Consider the following 13,787-nt stretch of genomic DNA (forward strand, 5'->3'; position numbering starts at 1 on the left):
CAGCTATGTGGAAGGAACTTTGTTTTCTTTCTACCAGCTGAAGGTAACCTCAGATCCATCAACAACTGAGTTTTGCTTCATTAAAATCAGTGGAGCAGTGAGTACCTCTAAGGATCTTCTCAGGACAGTCCTGCATGTATGCTCAAAGGCTGTTTAGAGACCTATCTTTTCTCAGTTATTCTGGAATAGGGTAGGACGATTATTCAAATTGCATAATGAAAAGATGCCATCAAGCCAACACCTATTTCCTTATGAATCCACAGCCAGTAGAATCTCTGCAAATTTCTGCCATCTGTACAAAATGAGTTGCTTCTGTAGCTGATTGCTGCTGCTTGGCTTCTCATTTCATTTCTAATGGCACTTTTGGAGCGTAGAGCATCAGTGAAGGCAAATAATGATTCCCTGGTTTCTTCTTAGAAGACTGGGAGTGAGGGTGTTTGTATTCCTACATCGATTCTACTATTATATAGTCAAGGTTAAAGCAATTCTCTCTCATTTTAAAAATCATTCAAATGAAGACATTGGACTAAACAATCTCTAAGGTTCCTTTCAATAAAAAGCTTTATTAAATTACCTTTCTATATATTAAAGAAATTTTTGACTCTCCGCCTTACCTTGTGGTGTCTAGAACATAGTATATGTTCAATATTATTGAAGTAATTTAAATTTATTATATACTGATATAAACAGCTTCTATATAACATCTTATGTATACACACATCTTTTAAAAATAAATCATACTTCACTGATGAGCGATGTGGAGGGTAGGGGAGTATATATGTGTGGGTGGGGAGGGCTATGTGTGAACCTCTGTGTTTTCTGATCAATTCTTCCGTGAACCTGAAACCACTCTAAAAAAATCAAGTCTACTAATTAAAAAAAGAAAGAAGAAATCATATTGTTATTTACCTGCAATAACTGATTTTTATCTATGTGCAATAAAGTGTGAGGCAATGTCTAAGAATCATTTCAAAGTTGCAATGCAAAGCAGATAATTTTTTAAAATTATCTGGGATTAATAAACACCCATCCATGAATGTTGTTGCATTAATTCACACTTTATTAAAATTCATTTTTAAATAATATCAGAGATGTATGAATTGAAGAAATATAAATGGGAGAACTTTGAAGGATAAAACAACTTTCTGAAGAATCAATTATTTTGATTCAATATGGTGCAGTAGCTTAGTAAGGACTCTGAGCGCCGCTGTTCACCAACCGGGGGAAAAGTGGTTCCAAGATCCGCTGAGCTTGTACAGCACAAAGAAACGCCAGATTGAGACAAACTCTGTTTCAAGCTGCACTAAGCTCGGGCCTCTATAGTATTGGATTCTGGGTTCCTTTTCCAAACACAGAGCGCTCCACGCAGATATACCGGCATCCAGAAGCACAACAAGAGCTGGTCCAGTGTCTAAAGATCAGCAGGGCAAGAATGGCGGCTCGGCAGAGGGGCGGAGATTACAGAGGATTCATCCTTCTCTCCATCCTCCTGGGGACCCAGAGGGAAGTCTTTGCAGGACGTATTCTCTACTCCGTGCTGGAGGAGACAGACACGGGTTCTTTTGTGGGTAATATCGCCAAGGATCTGGGACTGGAGCCCCAGGAGCTGACGGAGCGCGGAGTCCGTATCGTCTCCAGAGGTAGGACGCAGCTCTTTGCTCTGAGCCCGAGAAGCGGCAGCTTAGTCACCGCGGGCAGGATAGACCGGGAGGAGCTCTGCGCACAGACTGCGCAGTGTCTGGTGAACTTTAACATCCTGATGGAAGATAAAATGAATCTTTACCCTATAGAAGTGGAAATAATGGATGTTAATGACAACACTCCTACATTCTTGACAGAAGAAATGAATGTAAAAATAATGGAGAATACAGCTCCTGGGGTGCGGTTTCCCTTAATAGAGGCTAGGGATCTGGATGTGGGCACAAACTCCCTCCAGAGCTACCATCTCAACCCCAGTCATCACTTCTCTCTTGTTGTGCAAACTGGAGACGATGGAACTAAATATCCGGAATTAGTGCTGGAGCGTGTGCTGGACCGGGAGGAAGTGGCAGCTCACCACCTCCTCCTCACAGCCACAGACGGCGGTGACCCACCACGATCTGGAACTGCCCGCGTCCAAGTAACAGTGGTAGATGTAAATGATCATGCGCCAGTCTTCTCTTTGCCCCAGTATGAAGTAACTGTCCCTGAGAACGTGCCAGTGGGCACAAAATTACTCACGGTAAACGCTATAGACCTGGATGAGGGAGTCAATGGGGAAGTGATGTATTCTTTTAGGAAAATAACTCCAAAAATTCTACAGATATTCCAGCTGAATTCCCACACAGGAGAATTGTCAACTGCAGAAGGCCTAGATTATGAAGAATCCGGCTACTATGAAATGGAAGTTCAAGCTCAGGACGGTCCTGGTAGTACGACAAGGGCTAAAGTATTGATCACAGTTTTAGATGTGAATGACAATGCCCCAGAAGTGACTGTAACATCTGTAAGTAGCCCAATCCCTGAAGACACACCTCCTGGAACAGTAGTTGCTCTTTTCTACCTTCAAGACAGAGATTCTGGGAGGAATGGCCAAGTGACCTGCACTATTTCAGAAAATCTACCTTTTAAATTAGAAAGATCAATAGACAATTATTACAGATTGGTGACAGCAAAAAAACTAGACTGGGAAAAATTCTCTGTGTATAACATCACACTGAAAGCCACAGATAGTGGAACACCACCCTTATCCATGGAAATTCACATCTCCATGAGTGTGGCAGATACCAATGACAACCCACCTGCCTTCCTCCACTCCTCCTACTCTGTCTACATCCCTGAAAACAACGCCAGAGGGGCCTCCATCTTCTCTGTGACTGCACACGACCCTGACAGCGATGAGAATGCCCGTGTCACGTACTCCCTGTCTGAGGACACCATCCAGGGGGTACCTATCTCTTCATACATCTCCATCAACTCTGACACCGGCATCCTATATGCATTGCACTCCTTCGACTATGAGCAGTTCCGTGACCTGCAATTGAGAGTGACTGCAAGTGACAGTGGGGACCCACCACTCAGCAGTAATGTGTCACTGAGCATATTCGTGCTGGACCAGAATGACAACACACCTGAGATTCTGTATCCCACCTTCCCCACTGACGGTTCCACGGGGGTGGAGCTGGCACCTCGCTCTGCAGAGCCCGGCTACCTGGTGACCAAGGTGGTGGCGGTGGACAGAGACTCAGGCCAGAACGCCTGGCTGTCCTACCGCCTGCTCAAGGCCAGCGAGCCAGGGCTCTTCGCGGTGGGGCTGCACACGGGCGAGGTGCGCACAGCGCGGGCCCTGCTGGACAGAGATGCGCTCAAGCAGAGCCTGGTGGTGGCAGTGCAGGACCATGGGCAGCCCCCTCTCTCTGCCACTGTCACGCTCACGGTGGCCGTGGCTGACAGCATCCCAGACGTCCTGGCTGACTTGGGCAGCCTGGAAGTCCCACAGGACTCTGATGCTTCAGGCCTCACGCTGTACCTGGTGGTGGCGGTGGCCGCGGTCTCCTGCGTCTTCCTGGCCTTTGTCATCATGCTGCTGGCGCTCAGGCTGAGGCGCTGGCACACGTCGCGCGTGCTGCAGGCTTCAGGAGGCGGACTGGCGGGCGTACCCGCCTCTCAGTTCGTGGGCGTGGACGGGGTGCGGGCTTTCCTGCAGACCTATTCCCACGAGGTGTCGCTCACCGCGGACTCGCGGAAGAGTCACGTGATCTTCCCGCAGCCCAACTACGCGGACACGCTCATCAGCCAGGAGAGCTGTGGGAAAAAGGATCCCTTGTTAACATCCGTAGATTTTCAGGAATATAAGGATGGAACCCAAAATATTCAGGTGAGTTCAGGCATTCATTTATCTTTACATCCTCGAAGAATTATATTTTGTGCAAATGTCTTTGTTTTGCGAAATAAGTGATTTGAAAATGGGCTAAAAAAAAACCTATCGCGTGGTAAGGCAAGATTAATGGTTTATTTCAGTGGTGATTCTTTAACATGGAACACTTACTGACATAGGTTTTGGTATCATATTCATTCATAGTGAAAGTGTATGGACAAGATCATGAATAGTGGATTATCCCATTTTTGTACCTTCTACTTATGTTCCACACAGTGTTCTTAATTCATATATTTTATAAATGAGAATGAATTGTTATGTGTTTTTCACTGCACGAGGTGAGCAAGAGGTGGCCTTCTCAGGATTCTCTTTAGATCAGATCTATAGAAGGTTCTTTAAGTTGTTTTTTTTTTTTTTTTTTTGCTGTGCCCCTGCTTCTGATTCCATGTATGTCCACTTGGTGGCCTTGAAATTCTCAGTGGCTCTTGACCTATTTAAACCAAAATAATCTATTAACATCAGTTTCTGGTAGATTAGATTGATGCCTAAAGAATGAAATGTGTCTGTGTGTAGCTTCACTGAGATCTTTTATCAATGACAGACATGGAGTCTAATGCTGCACTAAAGGTCATTGTCCAAAACCAATAAAATATGACATCAAATACAATGTCATTTCTAGTGTTATAACTAACACTTATGAAATAGGCCATTGCATGTTTTTACCCCAAATTCCAATGTGCTGTTTTAGTGGGGCAGTCATATGAAGTGTGTATATTGGCTCTCCAAGTGGGAGATTTGGGATGCTGGCTTTGTGAAATAGCTATCTCATACACTACTAGTAGTGAAATTTACTTATTGGAGCTGCTGAATAATTCAGTTAGAAGTAATCCAATCAGGAGTTAACTACTTCTATACTTGTTGTATAACATTTTGAGTAAAACTTGATAATCAGTTGATTAGTATCACGAAGTAGTTGATCACAAGGTAACCTTGTTTACTGGGATCTTTTAAGTATTAATTAAAAGCATACTTTTCTAGCATCATGTTGTGTTAGGTGGTATTTTGCATATAAAGGTCTGTGCAATCATGTGGGGGTACATGTCATACCTTCTGCAGTGTTCAGATGTATAATACTTGGGGAGAGGACAGTGCTACTTACACTTTGTGAGGCAGAAATGTGGCTATCAGTTATTTTGAAAAAGAACCCCCTAACCAAATTTATTAAGTGCTTAAAAATATTTTTAAATAAAGGGAATACATCACTAAGCTCAGTGAACTATTGCAAATAAACTTTCTAGGGGCTATGTCCTTCAGCTGAGGTCATTATGGGATGTGGTAAGTACAGAAGTGGGAACAAATGCCTCAGTGCAGTAGACCATGGTTAGTGACTTTGTATTGCAAGGCAAAATATTATCCCCCTGGTAGTCTTGAAGATTCATGTTATACTTCTTACCTGGGAAAATAATTATGCGGTGTGAAGGAGGAGGATAGCTTCTTTTCAAAAAGGCTACATCATTTCCTTAAGTGAGATCATGGAAATGAAAATCAACTAATGTTACTATAAAGAAATCACGAAAATTATTTTGGAAGAAGAGAAGTGTTTGGAGGTAAGTATAAATTGTGCCCTTTTAAAAGGTATAATTTCAGCATTCCTGATGCTCACTGAAAAACTGAAATGAATTAGCATGGAAGGGCAGAAAAGTAAAGAAAAATAAGGGAAAGGGGACAAGGAAAGATGGATAAAATTTTATCCATTATATTCCTTAGATCATTTAGGCTAAGTCTCTGTTATAGTTGACATTCCATTACGGTGCCGATTTTAAGATTGGGGAATAATTATATCAAGATATAGATGTTTATATATTAAGTCTACCTGATTTACCTAAAAACCTGGGAAGTTGGGGTAATGACTTTTCTAATAATACAAATTAAATATTATTAATTATACAGACATCTAAAAAAAGTTTGTTCAGCGGGCATACGATAATAATTATGGTAGCTGGTTAAACTGAAGCAGCAGGGGCTGCAGTTTCCTAGTGCGGACTCTGGGCGCCGCTGTTGGCCAAAGTGGAGAGCTCGGTGCTGGCCTCCTCGCGCAGCCGCAGCGCACTTTCCCCAGCTCAGACTCGCTAACATTGAGCCATTCCACCGCTTCCTCCTCTGGAAAGGAAGAAACCCTGCCTGACCCCCACGCCAGAAATAAAGCTGTTCGGAGCTCCGGACGACTGCAACACAGAGATTATCTGTAACCCGGCGTCTCCAGGCCGGTGAGCAAACTGAGGGGAGCAAGAGGGATGGGGAGCGGCGCTGGGGAGAGAAGCTGGGCTGAGAGGCGGCCAGTGCTGTTTCCCTTCCTACTGTCTTTGTTCTGCCTGGCGCTCTCTGAGCAGATCCGCTACAGGATTCCCGAGGAGATGCCCGAGGGGTCGGTGGTGGGGAACCTCGCCAAGGACCTGAGACTCAGTGTCCATGAGTTACCGACTCGGAAATTGCGCGTCAGTTCGGAGAAGCCTTACTTCACTGTGAGCGCAGAGAGCGGGGAGTTACTTGTGAGCAGCAGGCTAGACCGGGAGCAGATCTGCGGGAAGAAGCCAGCTTGTGCTCTGGAATTTGAGGCTGTCGCTGAAAATCCATTGAACTTTTATCACGTGAATGTGGAGATTGAGGATGTTAATGACCACACGCCAAAATTCACGCAAAGTTCCTTTGAGCTACAAATAAGTGAGTCTACAAAGCCCGGGGCACGATTTATCTTAGGATCTGCCCAGGATGCAGATATTGGTACCAACTCACTACAGAATTACCAGCTCAGCCCTGATGATCATTTCTCACTCATGATTAAAGAGAAATTAGATGGTAGTAAATACCCTGAGCTGGTACTGAAGATGCCTTTAGACCGAGAAGAGCAGAAGTCCTACCACTTGACCTTGACTGCCTTGGACTTTGGGGATCCACCTCTAAGCAGCACTGCACAGATACAGGTCCTAGTTACTGATGCCAACGATAACCCTCCAATGTTCAGCCAAGAACTATACAGGGTGGAGCTTCCAGAAAACGTGTTCCCAGGAACCACTGTGCTTCGAGTGATGGCCACAGACCAAGACGAGGGTGTCAATGCTGAGGTCACCTTCTCTTTCACTGAAGCAGCTCAGATTAGCCAGTTTGACCTGAATCCTAATACTGGGGAAATTATTGTTCTAAATACATTAGATTTTGAAGAAGTCAGAGAATATTCCATAGTTTTGGAAGCAAGGGACGGTGGAGGAATGATTGCCCAGTGTACTGTGGAGATAGAAATCCTAGACATAAATGACAATGTCCCAGAAGTAATATTCCAGTCTCTACCAGATCTTATTATGGAGGACACCAAGCTGGGAACACACATTGCTTTGCTCAAAATCCGTGACAAGGATTCCGGATACAATGGAGAAGTCATTTGTAAATTGGAAGGTAGCGTTCCATTTAAAATACTCACTTCTTCAAGAAACACGTATAAATTAGTGACAGATGGAGTTCTAGACCGTGAGCAGACCCCTGAGTATAACATCACCATCACAGCCACCGACAGAGGTAAGCCGCCCCTTTCCTCCAGCTCAAGCATCACCCTACACATCGGTGATGTAAACGACAACATGCCGGTTTTCGAACAGGCCTCCTACGTGGTCCATGTAGCAGAGAACAACCCTCCTGGAGCCTCCATCGCCCAAGTCAGCGCCTCTGACCCTGACCTGGGGCCCAACGGCCACGTCTCCTACTCCATCGTGGCCAGCGACCTGGAGCCGCGCGCGCTGTCGTCCTACGTGTCCGTGAGCGCGCAGAGCGGCGTGCTGTTCGCGCAGCGCGCCTTCGACCACGAGCAGCTGCGCGCCTTCGAGCTGACGCTGCAGGCCCGCGACCACGGCTCGCCCGCGCTCAGCGCCAACGTGAGCCTGCGCGTGCTGGTGGGCGACCGCAACGACAACGCGCCGCGGGTGCTGTACCCGGCGCTGGGGCCCGACGGCTCTGCGCTCTTCGACACGGTGCCGCGCGCCGCGCAGCCCGGCTACCTGGTCACCAAGGTGGTGGCGGTGGACGCCGACTCTGGGCACAACGCCTGGCTGTCCTACCACGTGCTGCAGGCCAGCGAGCCCGGGCTCTTCAGCCTGGGGCTGCGCACGGGCGAGGTGCGCACGGCGCGGGCCTTGGGCGACAGGGACGCGGCCCGCCAGCGCCTGCTGGTCGCAGTGCGCGATGGGGGACAGCCGCCCCTCTCGGCCACCGCCACGCTGCACCTGGTGTTCGCGGACAGCCTGCAGGAGGCGCTGCCAGATCTCAGCGACAATCCTACACCTTCTGACCCTCAAGGTGAACTGCAGTTTTACCTGGTGGTGGCCTTGGCCTTGATCTCAGTGTTGTTTCTCCTCGCGGTGATTCTGGCAGTTGCCTTACACCTGCGACGCTCCTCCAGCCCCGCTTCCTGGGGCTGCTTTCATCCTGGTCTCTGTGTCAAGTCTGGACCTGTGGTTCCCCCCAACTACAGTGAAGGAACTTTACCTTATTCCTACAATCTGTGCGTTGCCCACACTGGAAAGACCGAATTTAATTTTCTGAAATGCAATGAGCAGTTGAGTTCAGGACAAGACATCCTTTGTGGTGATTCACCTGGGGCCTTATTTCCACTTTGTAATTCCAGTGAGTCAGCCTCCCATCAGGTGAGTTTCCTGTAAGTATAACCTTCTTATGGTCTAGACAGTGCTCCATATTCACAGGAAAATAAGGGCGTATCTCTGTTTTATTGTGCTTTTCTATATTGCACATCACAGATATTTCTTTCTTTTTTTTTTTTTTTTTTTTGCACATTGAAGGTTTGTGGCAAGCCTGAGTCAAGCAAGTCTATTGGCATCATTTGTCCAACAGTATTTACTTACTTTATGTCTCTGTGTCATACTTTAGTAAATCTCAAAATATTTCAAACTTTTTCATTATTATTAATTTGTTACCATGATCTACAGTGATTTTTGCTCTTGCTATTGCAAAAAGATTATGTTCAAAACTCACTGAAGTTTCTGATGAAGGCTGGCATTTTTTAGCAATGAAGTATTTTTAACTAAGGTGTGTACTTTTTTTAAGACAATGCTTTTGCACACTTACTTGACTACAGTAATGTAAACAGAACTTCTACGTGCACTGGGAAACAAAAAAAATTGTGACTTGTTTTATTGCGCTTATCTCTTTATTGTATTGGTCTGGAACTGAACTCTAAATATCTCCAAAGTATGCCTGTAAACAATTTTTAGATCTAATGTCTTAAGAATGTTGTAGGCAGTCAAAAAGCTGTCATACCATTCTTCAAGGGAGGTTGAAGTCAGAGCAATTATGTGTCTGTTAGTGATGTCTTACCAGGCTTAGATTTACAAAGCAGTGAGGCTGTTGTTTTGTCTACAAGGGAAATGTCGGGCAATGTTATAGTGGCCCCATTAAAGCTAATGAGATTTTTCCCTAAATTTTTCTTCTTACTGCTTAATATATGATGACTTTTTTCAGCTTAGACACACTGTAAATGTAAAAGTAGGCAGTCATATAAATAAATCTTTAAAGACAAATTTAAGCTAAAATTAGATTTTTCTCTTAATTGATTTAACTGCTGTGGTTTTCATACTAATCTGATATTTTGTTTCTTAAATTTACTTCTCTTTGGTTTCAAAGCCTCCAGAATAAGGTTCTTAACCTGGATTTCTATGTAGGTGGATCCATTGTAATTGTATTCATTGTACTCCTGTCTGCATGCGCTCATGTAAAATCATTTTACTTACCAGTAGGCTCACTATGCTCATCAGGAGATTAAAGTTGTTCTCCTTACTTGCAGTATAGGTTTTTCAGGATTAATCTGTATCGATGCTCATTCTATATGCTCCTCCATCAAAGAAAAGATAATGTTTTGGCCTCTGTTGCTCCTCTCACACACACTGTGCCTATATAATTTTTGAGCTGTCTATTTTGCAGCCCTAAAATCATATAGCTAGAGTCTTATATTCATTCTAGTATCTCTAGGAGAAAGATGGAGTCTGGAATTCTTCAAATTTTAGACAAAATTGCCAGTCTTATGTGCATACAAGTACATACACAAGAGGGTAATACATTGTATCAGGCTTTTGCTAGATTCCCCTTAGCAGTTGCTTCAGTTAATGGCCACTTTACAAACTGCTGAAGAAAAGAGACATTCATTCTTGCATTGGCATTTTTTGACTCCTTGGTGATAAGTATGTTTTTCTTACTTCTGTGGTTCTTTTGATCAAAGTGCTAACTAAGGAAAAATTAACTTTATAATATATGTCTACCTTTAGAAGTGAACTGAATTTGCTTTAAAAAGTAATCATCTCTCATTGGTGCAAATTTGCTCTTCATTGTATATTCATTTATATTTTTCAAGTATTTTCTATTGAAATAGAAAAGTTTCACAATATTAAATTGAAAACATTATTAACGTGTAATTAAAGTGGTATTTAAAAAAGAAAATTAAAAGGCAACAACCCTACAGAAAGCTTACTATACAGATTGATTGGTTTAAACCAAATAAAACAACTGTGTCCATCATCTCCAATAGGTGGCTTTTAGTCTAAAAATGAATTAATTTCCAGTGGTGATTGAAGTTTTTACTTATTTGATAATAGATATTGAAGATATTAACAATAAATCTTAGAGCATAATAAGAGATAAAAATTATTTTAAAAGAGTAAATATATTCCAGAAATGTGAGTAATTTAATATGACACTAACCCCCAAATCTGATTATTTAATAATACTTTGTAAGACTTTAACCCCTCTTTATCCCACACTTCCTGGCAGTTACTTTTAAAATATGAATTCAGTGATAAATTATTCCAAACAAACTATAAAAAAGCAACTAGTAATTTTTTTCTAGTAATCTAGCATACAGTATTACAAATCTAAGTAAGTGCAGTAACTGCCTAGGACTCTAAGCGCCGCTGTTCACCTACTTGAAGATAAACGTAACCAAACGCCACCCGGATACTCTGGACTTCCACCTCACAAAGACCCACAGAGCAACAAACCAGCTACAGGGCTGCGGCAAAATTCCGTCTCTAAGTCTGGAATACTCCAGCTCTCCGTAAGACGATCTTCATAGCTGCAGCAACAAGGTAAACGAGACACATATGCCCAGTGAAGATTCTGAGTGGATTCCTTAGCGAAACAACAATGGCCGCTCGAAAGAATTACCGAGGATGCAGCGGGCTGGTGCTGCTGTGCGCGCTCCTGGGCAATCTGGGGGAGATGGGGAGAGGACAGATCCACTACTCTGTGCCGGAAGAGAGCGACAAAGGATCCTTCGTGGGTGATATCTCTAAGGACCTGGGGCTGGAGTCACAAGAGTTGACGAAGCACGGAGTCCGCATCGTCTCCAGAGGTAGGACGCAGCTCTTTGCTTTGAATGCGCGAAGCGGCAGCTTGGTCACCGCGGGCAGGATAGACCGGGAGGAGCTCTGCGCGCAGAGTGCACCGTGTCTTGTAAATCTTAACATCCTGGTTGAGGATAAAGGGACACTTTGGGGGATAGAAATAGAAATCACTGATATCAACGATAATAACCCGAAATTCCAGGTTGAAAATCTAGAAGTAAAAGTTAACGAAATCGCTGCTCCTGGAACACGTTATCCACTTCCAGAGGCTGTTGACCCAGATGTGGGCTTGAATTCCCTACAGAACTACCAGCTCAGCTCCAATCACCACTTCTCCCTGGACGTGCAAACTGGAGACGACGGAACTATAAACCCAGAACTGGTGCTGGAGCGCGCCCTGGACCGCGAGGAGGAGGCTGCTCACCACCTGGTCCTAATCGCCTCTGACGGCGGCAAACCGCCTCGCTCCAGCACAGTGCACATCCAAGTGACAGTGTTGGATACAAACGACAATGCCCCGGTTTTTGCTCAGCCGATCTACCGAGTGAAAGTCCCAGAGAACGTGCCACCGGGCACCCTGCTGCTTACTGTAAGTGCTAGCGACCCAGATGAGGGAACCAATGGAGAAGTGGCTTATAAATTCTGGAAAATTAGTGAAAAACAATCTCCATTATTCCAGCTTAATGAGGATACTGGTGAAATATCAACAGCAAAGAGTTTAGATTATGAAGAATGTGCATTTTATGAAATGGAAATACAGGCTGAAGATGTGGGGGCACTTCTGGGGCGGACCAAAGTACTCATTTCAGTGGAAGATGTCAATGACAATAGACCCGAAGTGACCATTACATCTTTGTTTAGCCCTGTCTTGGAAAATACTCTTCCTGGAACAATAATTGCCTTCTTGAGTGTGCATGACCGAGACTCTGGGAAGAATGGTCAAGTTGTCTGTTACACACCTGATCATTTGCCTTTTCAATTAGAAAAATCAATAGATAATTATTATAGATTGGTGACATGCAAATATTTGGACCGAGAAAAGTTCTCTATGTACAATATCACAGTGATGGCCTCAGATCTAGGAACCCCACCTCTGTCTACTGAAACTCATATTGCCCTGCATGTGGCAGACATCAACGACAATCCACCCACTTTCCCTCATGCCTCCTACTCAGCCTATATCCCAGAGAACAACCCCAGAGGTGCCTCCATCTTCTCTGTGACTGCCCATGACCCTGACAATGGCAACAACGCCCAGGTCACTTACTCTCTGACCAAAGACACCATCATGGGGGCGCCTCTCTCTTCTTATGTCTCCATCAACTCTGACACTGGTGTCCTGTATGCACTTCGCTCCTTTGACTATGAACAGATCCGAGACTTGCAGCTCCTGGTGACAGCCAGTGACAGTGGGGACCCTCCACTTAGCAGCAATGTGTCACTGAGCCTGTTCATATTGGACCAGAATGACAATGCACCAGATATCCTGTACCCTGTGCTTCCCACTGATGGCTCCACAGGTGTGGAGTTGGCACCCCGCTCTGCCGAACCAGGCTACCTGGTGACCAAGGTGGTGGTGGTGGACAGAGACTCAGGACAGAACGCCTGGCTGTCCTACCGCCTGCTCAAGGCCAGCGAGCCAGGGCTCTTCGCGGTGGGGCTGCACACGGGCGAGGTGCGCACAGCGCGGGCCCTGCTGGACAGAGATGCGCTCAAGCAGAGCCTGGTGGTGGCGGTGCAGGACCATGGGCAGCCCCCTCTCTCAGCCACTGTCTTGCTCACCATAGCTGTGGCTGACAGCATCCCAGATGTCCTTGCTGACCTGGGTAGCATCAGGACCCCAGCCAACTCTGATGATGCAGACCTCACCCTGTACCTGGTGGTGGCGGTGGCTGTAGTTTCCTGCATCTTTCTTGCCTTTGTCATTGTACTGCTGGCTCTCAGACTGTGGCGGTGGCACAAGTCAAGTCTGCTCCAAGCTTCAAGCAGTGAGTTAGCAGGCCTCCCAGCCTCAGGCTTTGTGGGTGTGGAGGGAGTACAGGCTTTCCTGAAGACCTATTCCCATGAGGTCTCCCTTACCTCTGATTCGCGGAGTCATGTGATCTTCCCGCAGCCCAACTATGCGGACACGCTCATCAGCCAAGAGAGCTGTGAGAAAAATGATTCCTTGTTAACTTCCCTACATTTTCATGAAAGTAGGGATGAAGCTGCTTCTGTTAAGGTGAGTTCAGTTCTTTGTTTGCATTTATTTCTTAGAGGAATTATGTTTCTTATAAATTTTAATTTGTGTTTTGAAACACATGTTGTGAAAAAGTTTAAAATAATTTTTAAGGTTTACCACAAAGTTTTGGGTTTATTTTACTGATACTATAAAATTGAGCTCTAATCGTCATAGTTTGTTTCATCTGCTTTCCAAAGGCTTAGACAAGATCCTTTAAATATGAGCTGTTAACCTCTTAAAGCCTTCCATATTTTACTCTAATTATCACTTATCACTTATTCTCTTAAGAAATATTTGCCCAACCACATACAGT

The 13,787-nt window shown here is 44.8% G+C and overlaps 1 protein-coding gene across 14 annotated transcripts in view; it reads left to right on the top strand.

Annotated features, from left to right (window-relative positions):
* The window catches only part of LOC102508199 (protocadherin gamma-C4), a 175,705-nt gene that overhangs the window by 54,377 nt on the left and 107,541 nt on the right, over nucleotides 1-13,787 (top strand). Inside the window, exons 1-2 of one of the 14 annotated variants that reach the window (XM_032476972.1) lie at nucleotides 4,782-8,558; nucleotides 8,701-11,056. The exons of 8 other annotated variants lie outside the window; for them this stretch is intronic. In XM_032476972.1, the coding sequence (XP_032332863.1) occupies nucleotides 6,151-8,558; nucleotides 8,701-8,788 (2,496 nt within the window). In that variant the 5' untranslated portion in view covers nucleotides 4,782-6,150 and the 3' untranslated portion in view covers nucleotides 8,789-11,056. Of the gene's footprint in view, nucleotides 1-3,778; nucleotides 3,857-4,781; nucleotides 8,559-8,700; nucleotides 13,475-13,787 lie in introns of those variants that run through there. 5 more of the 14 variants (XM_032476960.1, XM_014558913.2, XM_032476966.1 and 2 more) reach the window with 5 other exon arrangements.

This window comes from Camelus ferus, chromosome 3 (genome assembly GCF_009834535.1).
Source record: "Camelus ferus isolate YT-003-E chromosome 3, BCGSAC_Cfer_1.0, whole genome shotgun sequence".
In the NCBI taxonomy this organism is placed as follows: Eukaryota; Metazoa; Chordata; class Mammalia; order Artiodactyla; family Camelidae; genus Camelus; species Camelus ferus.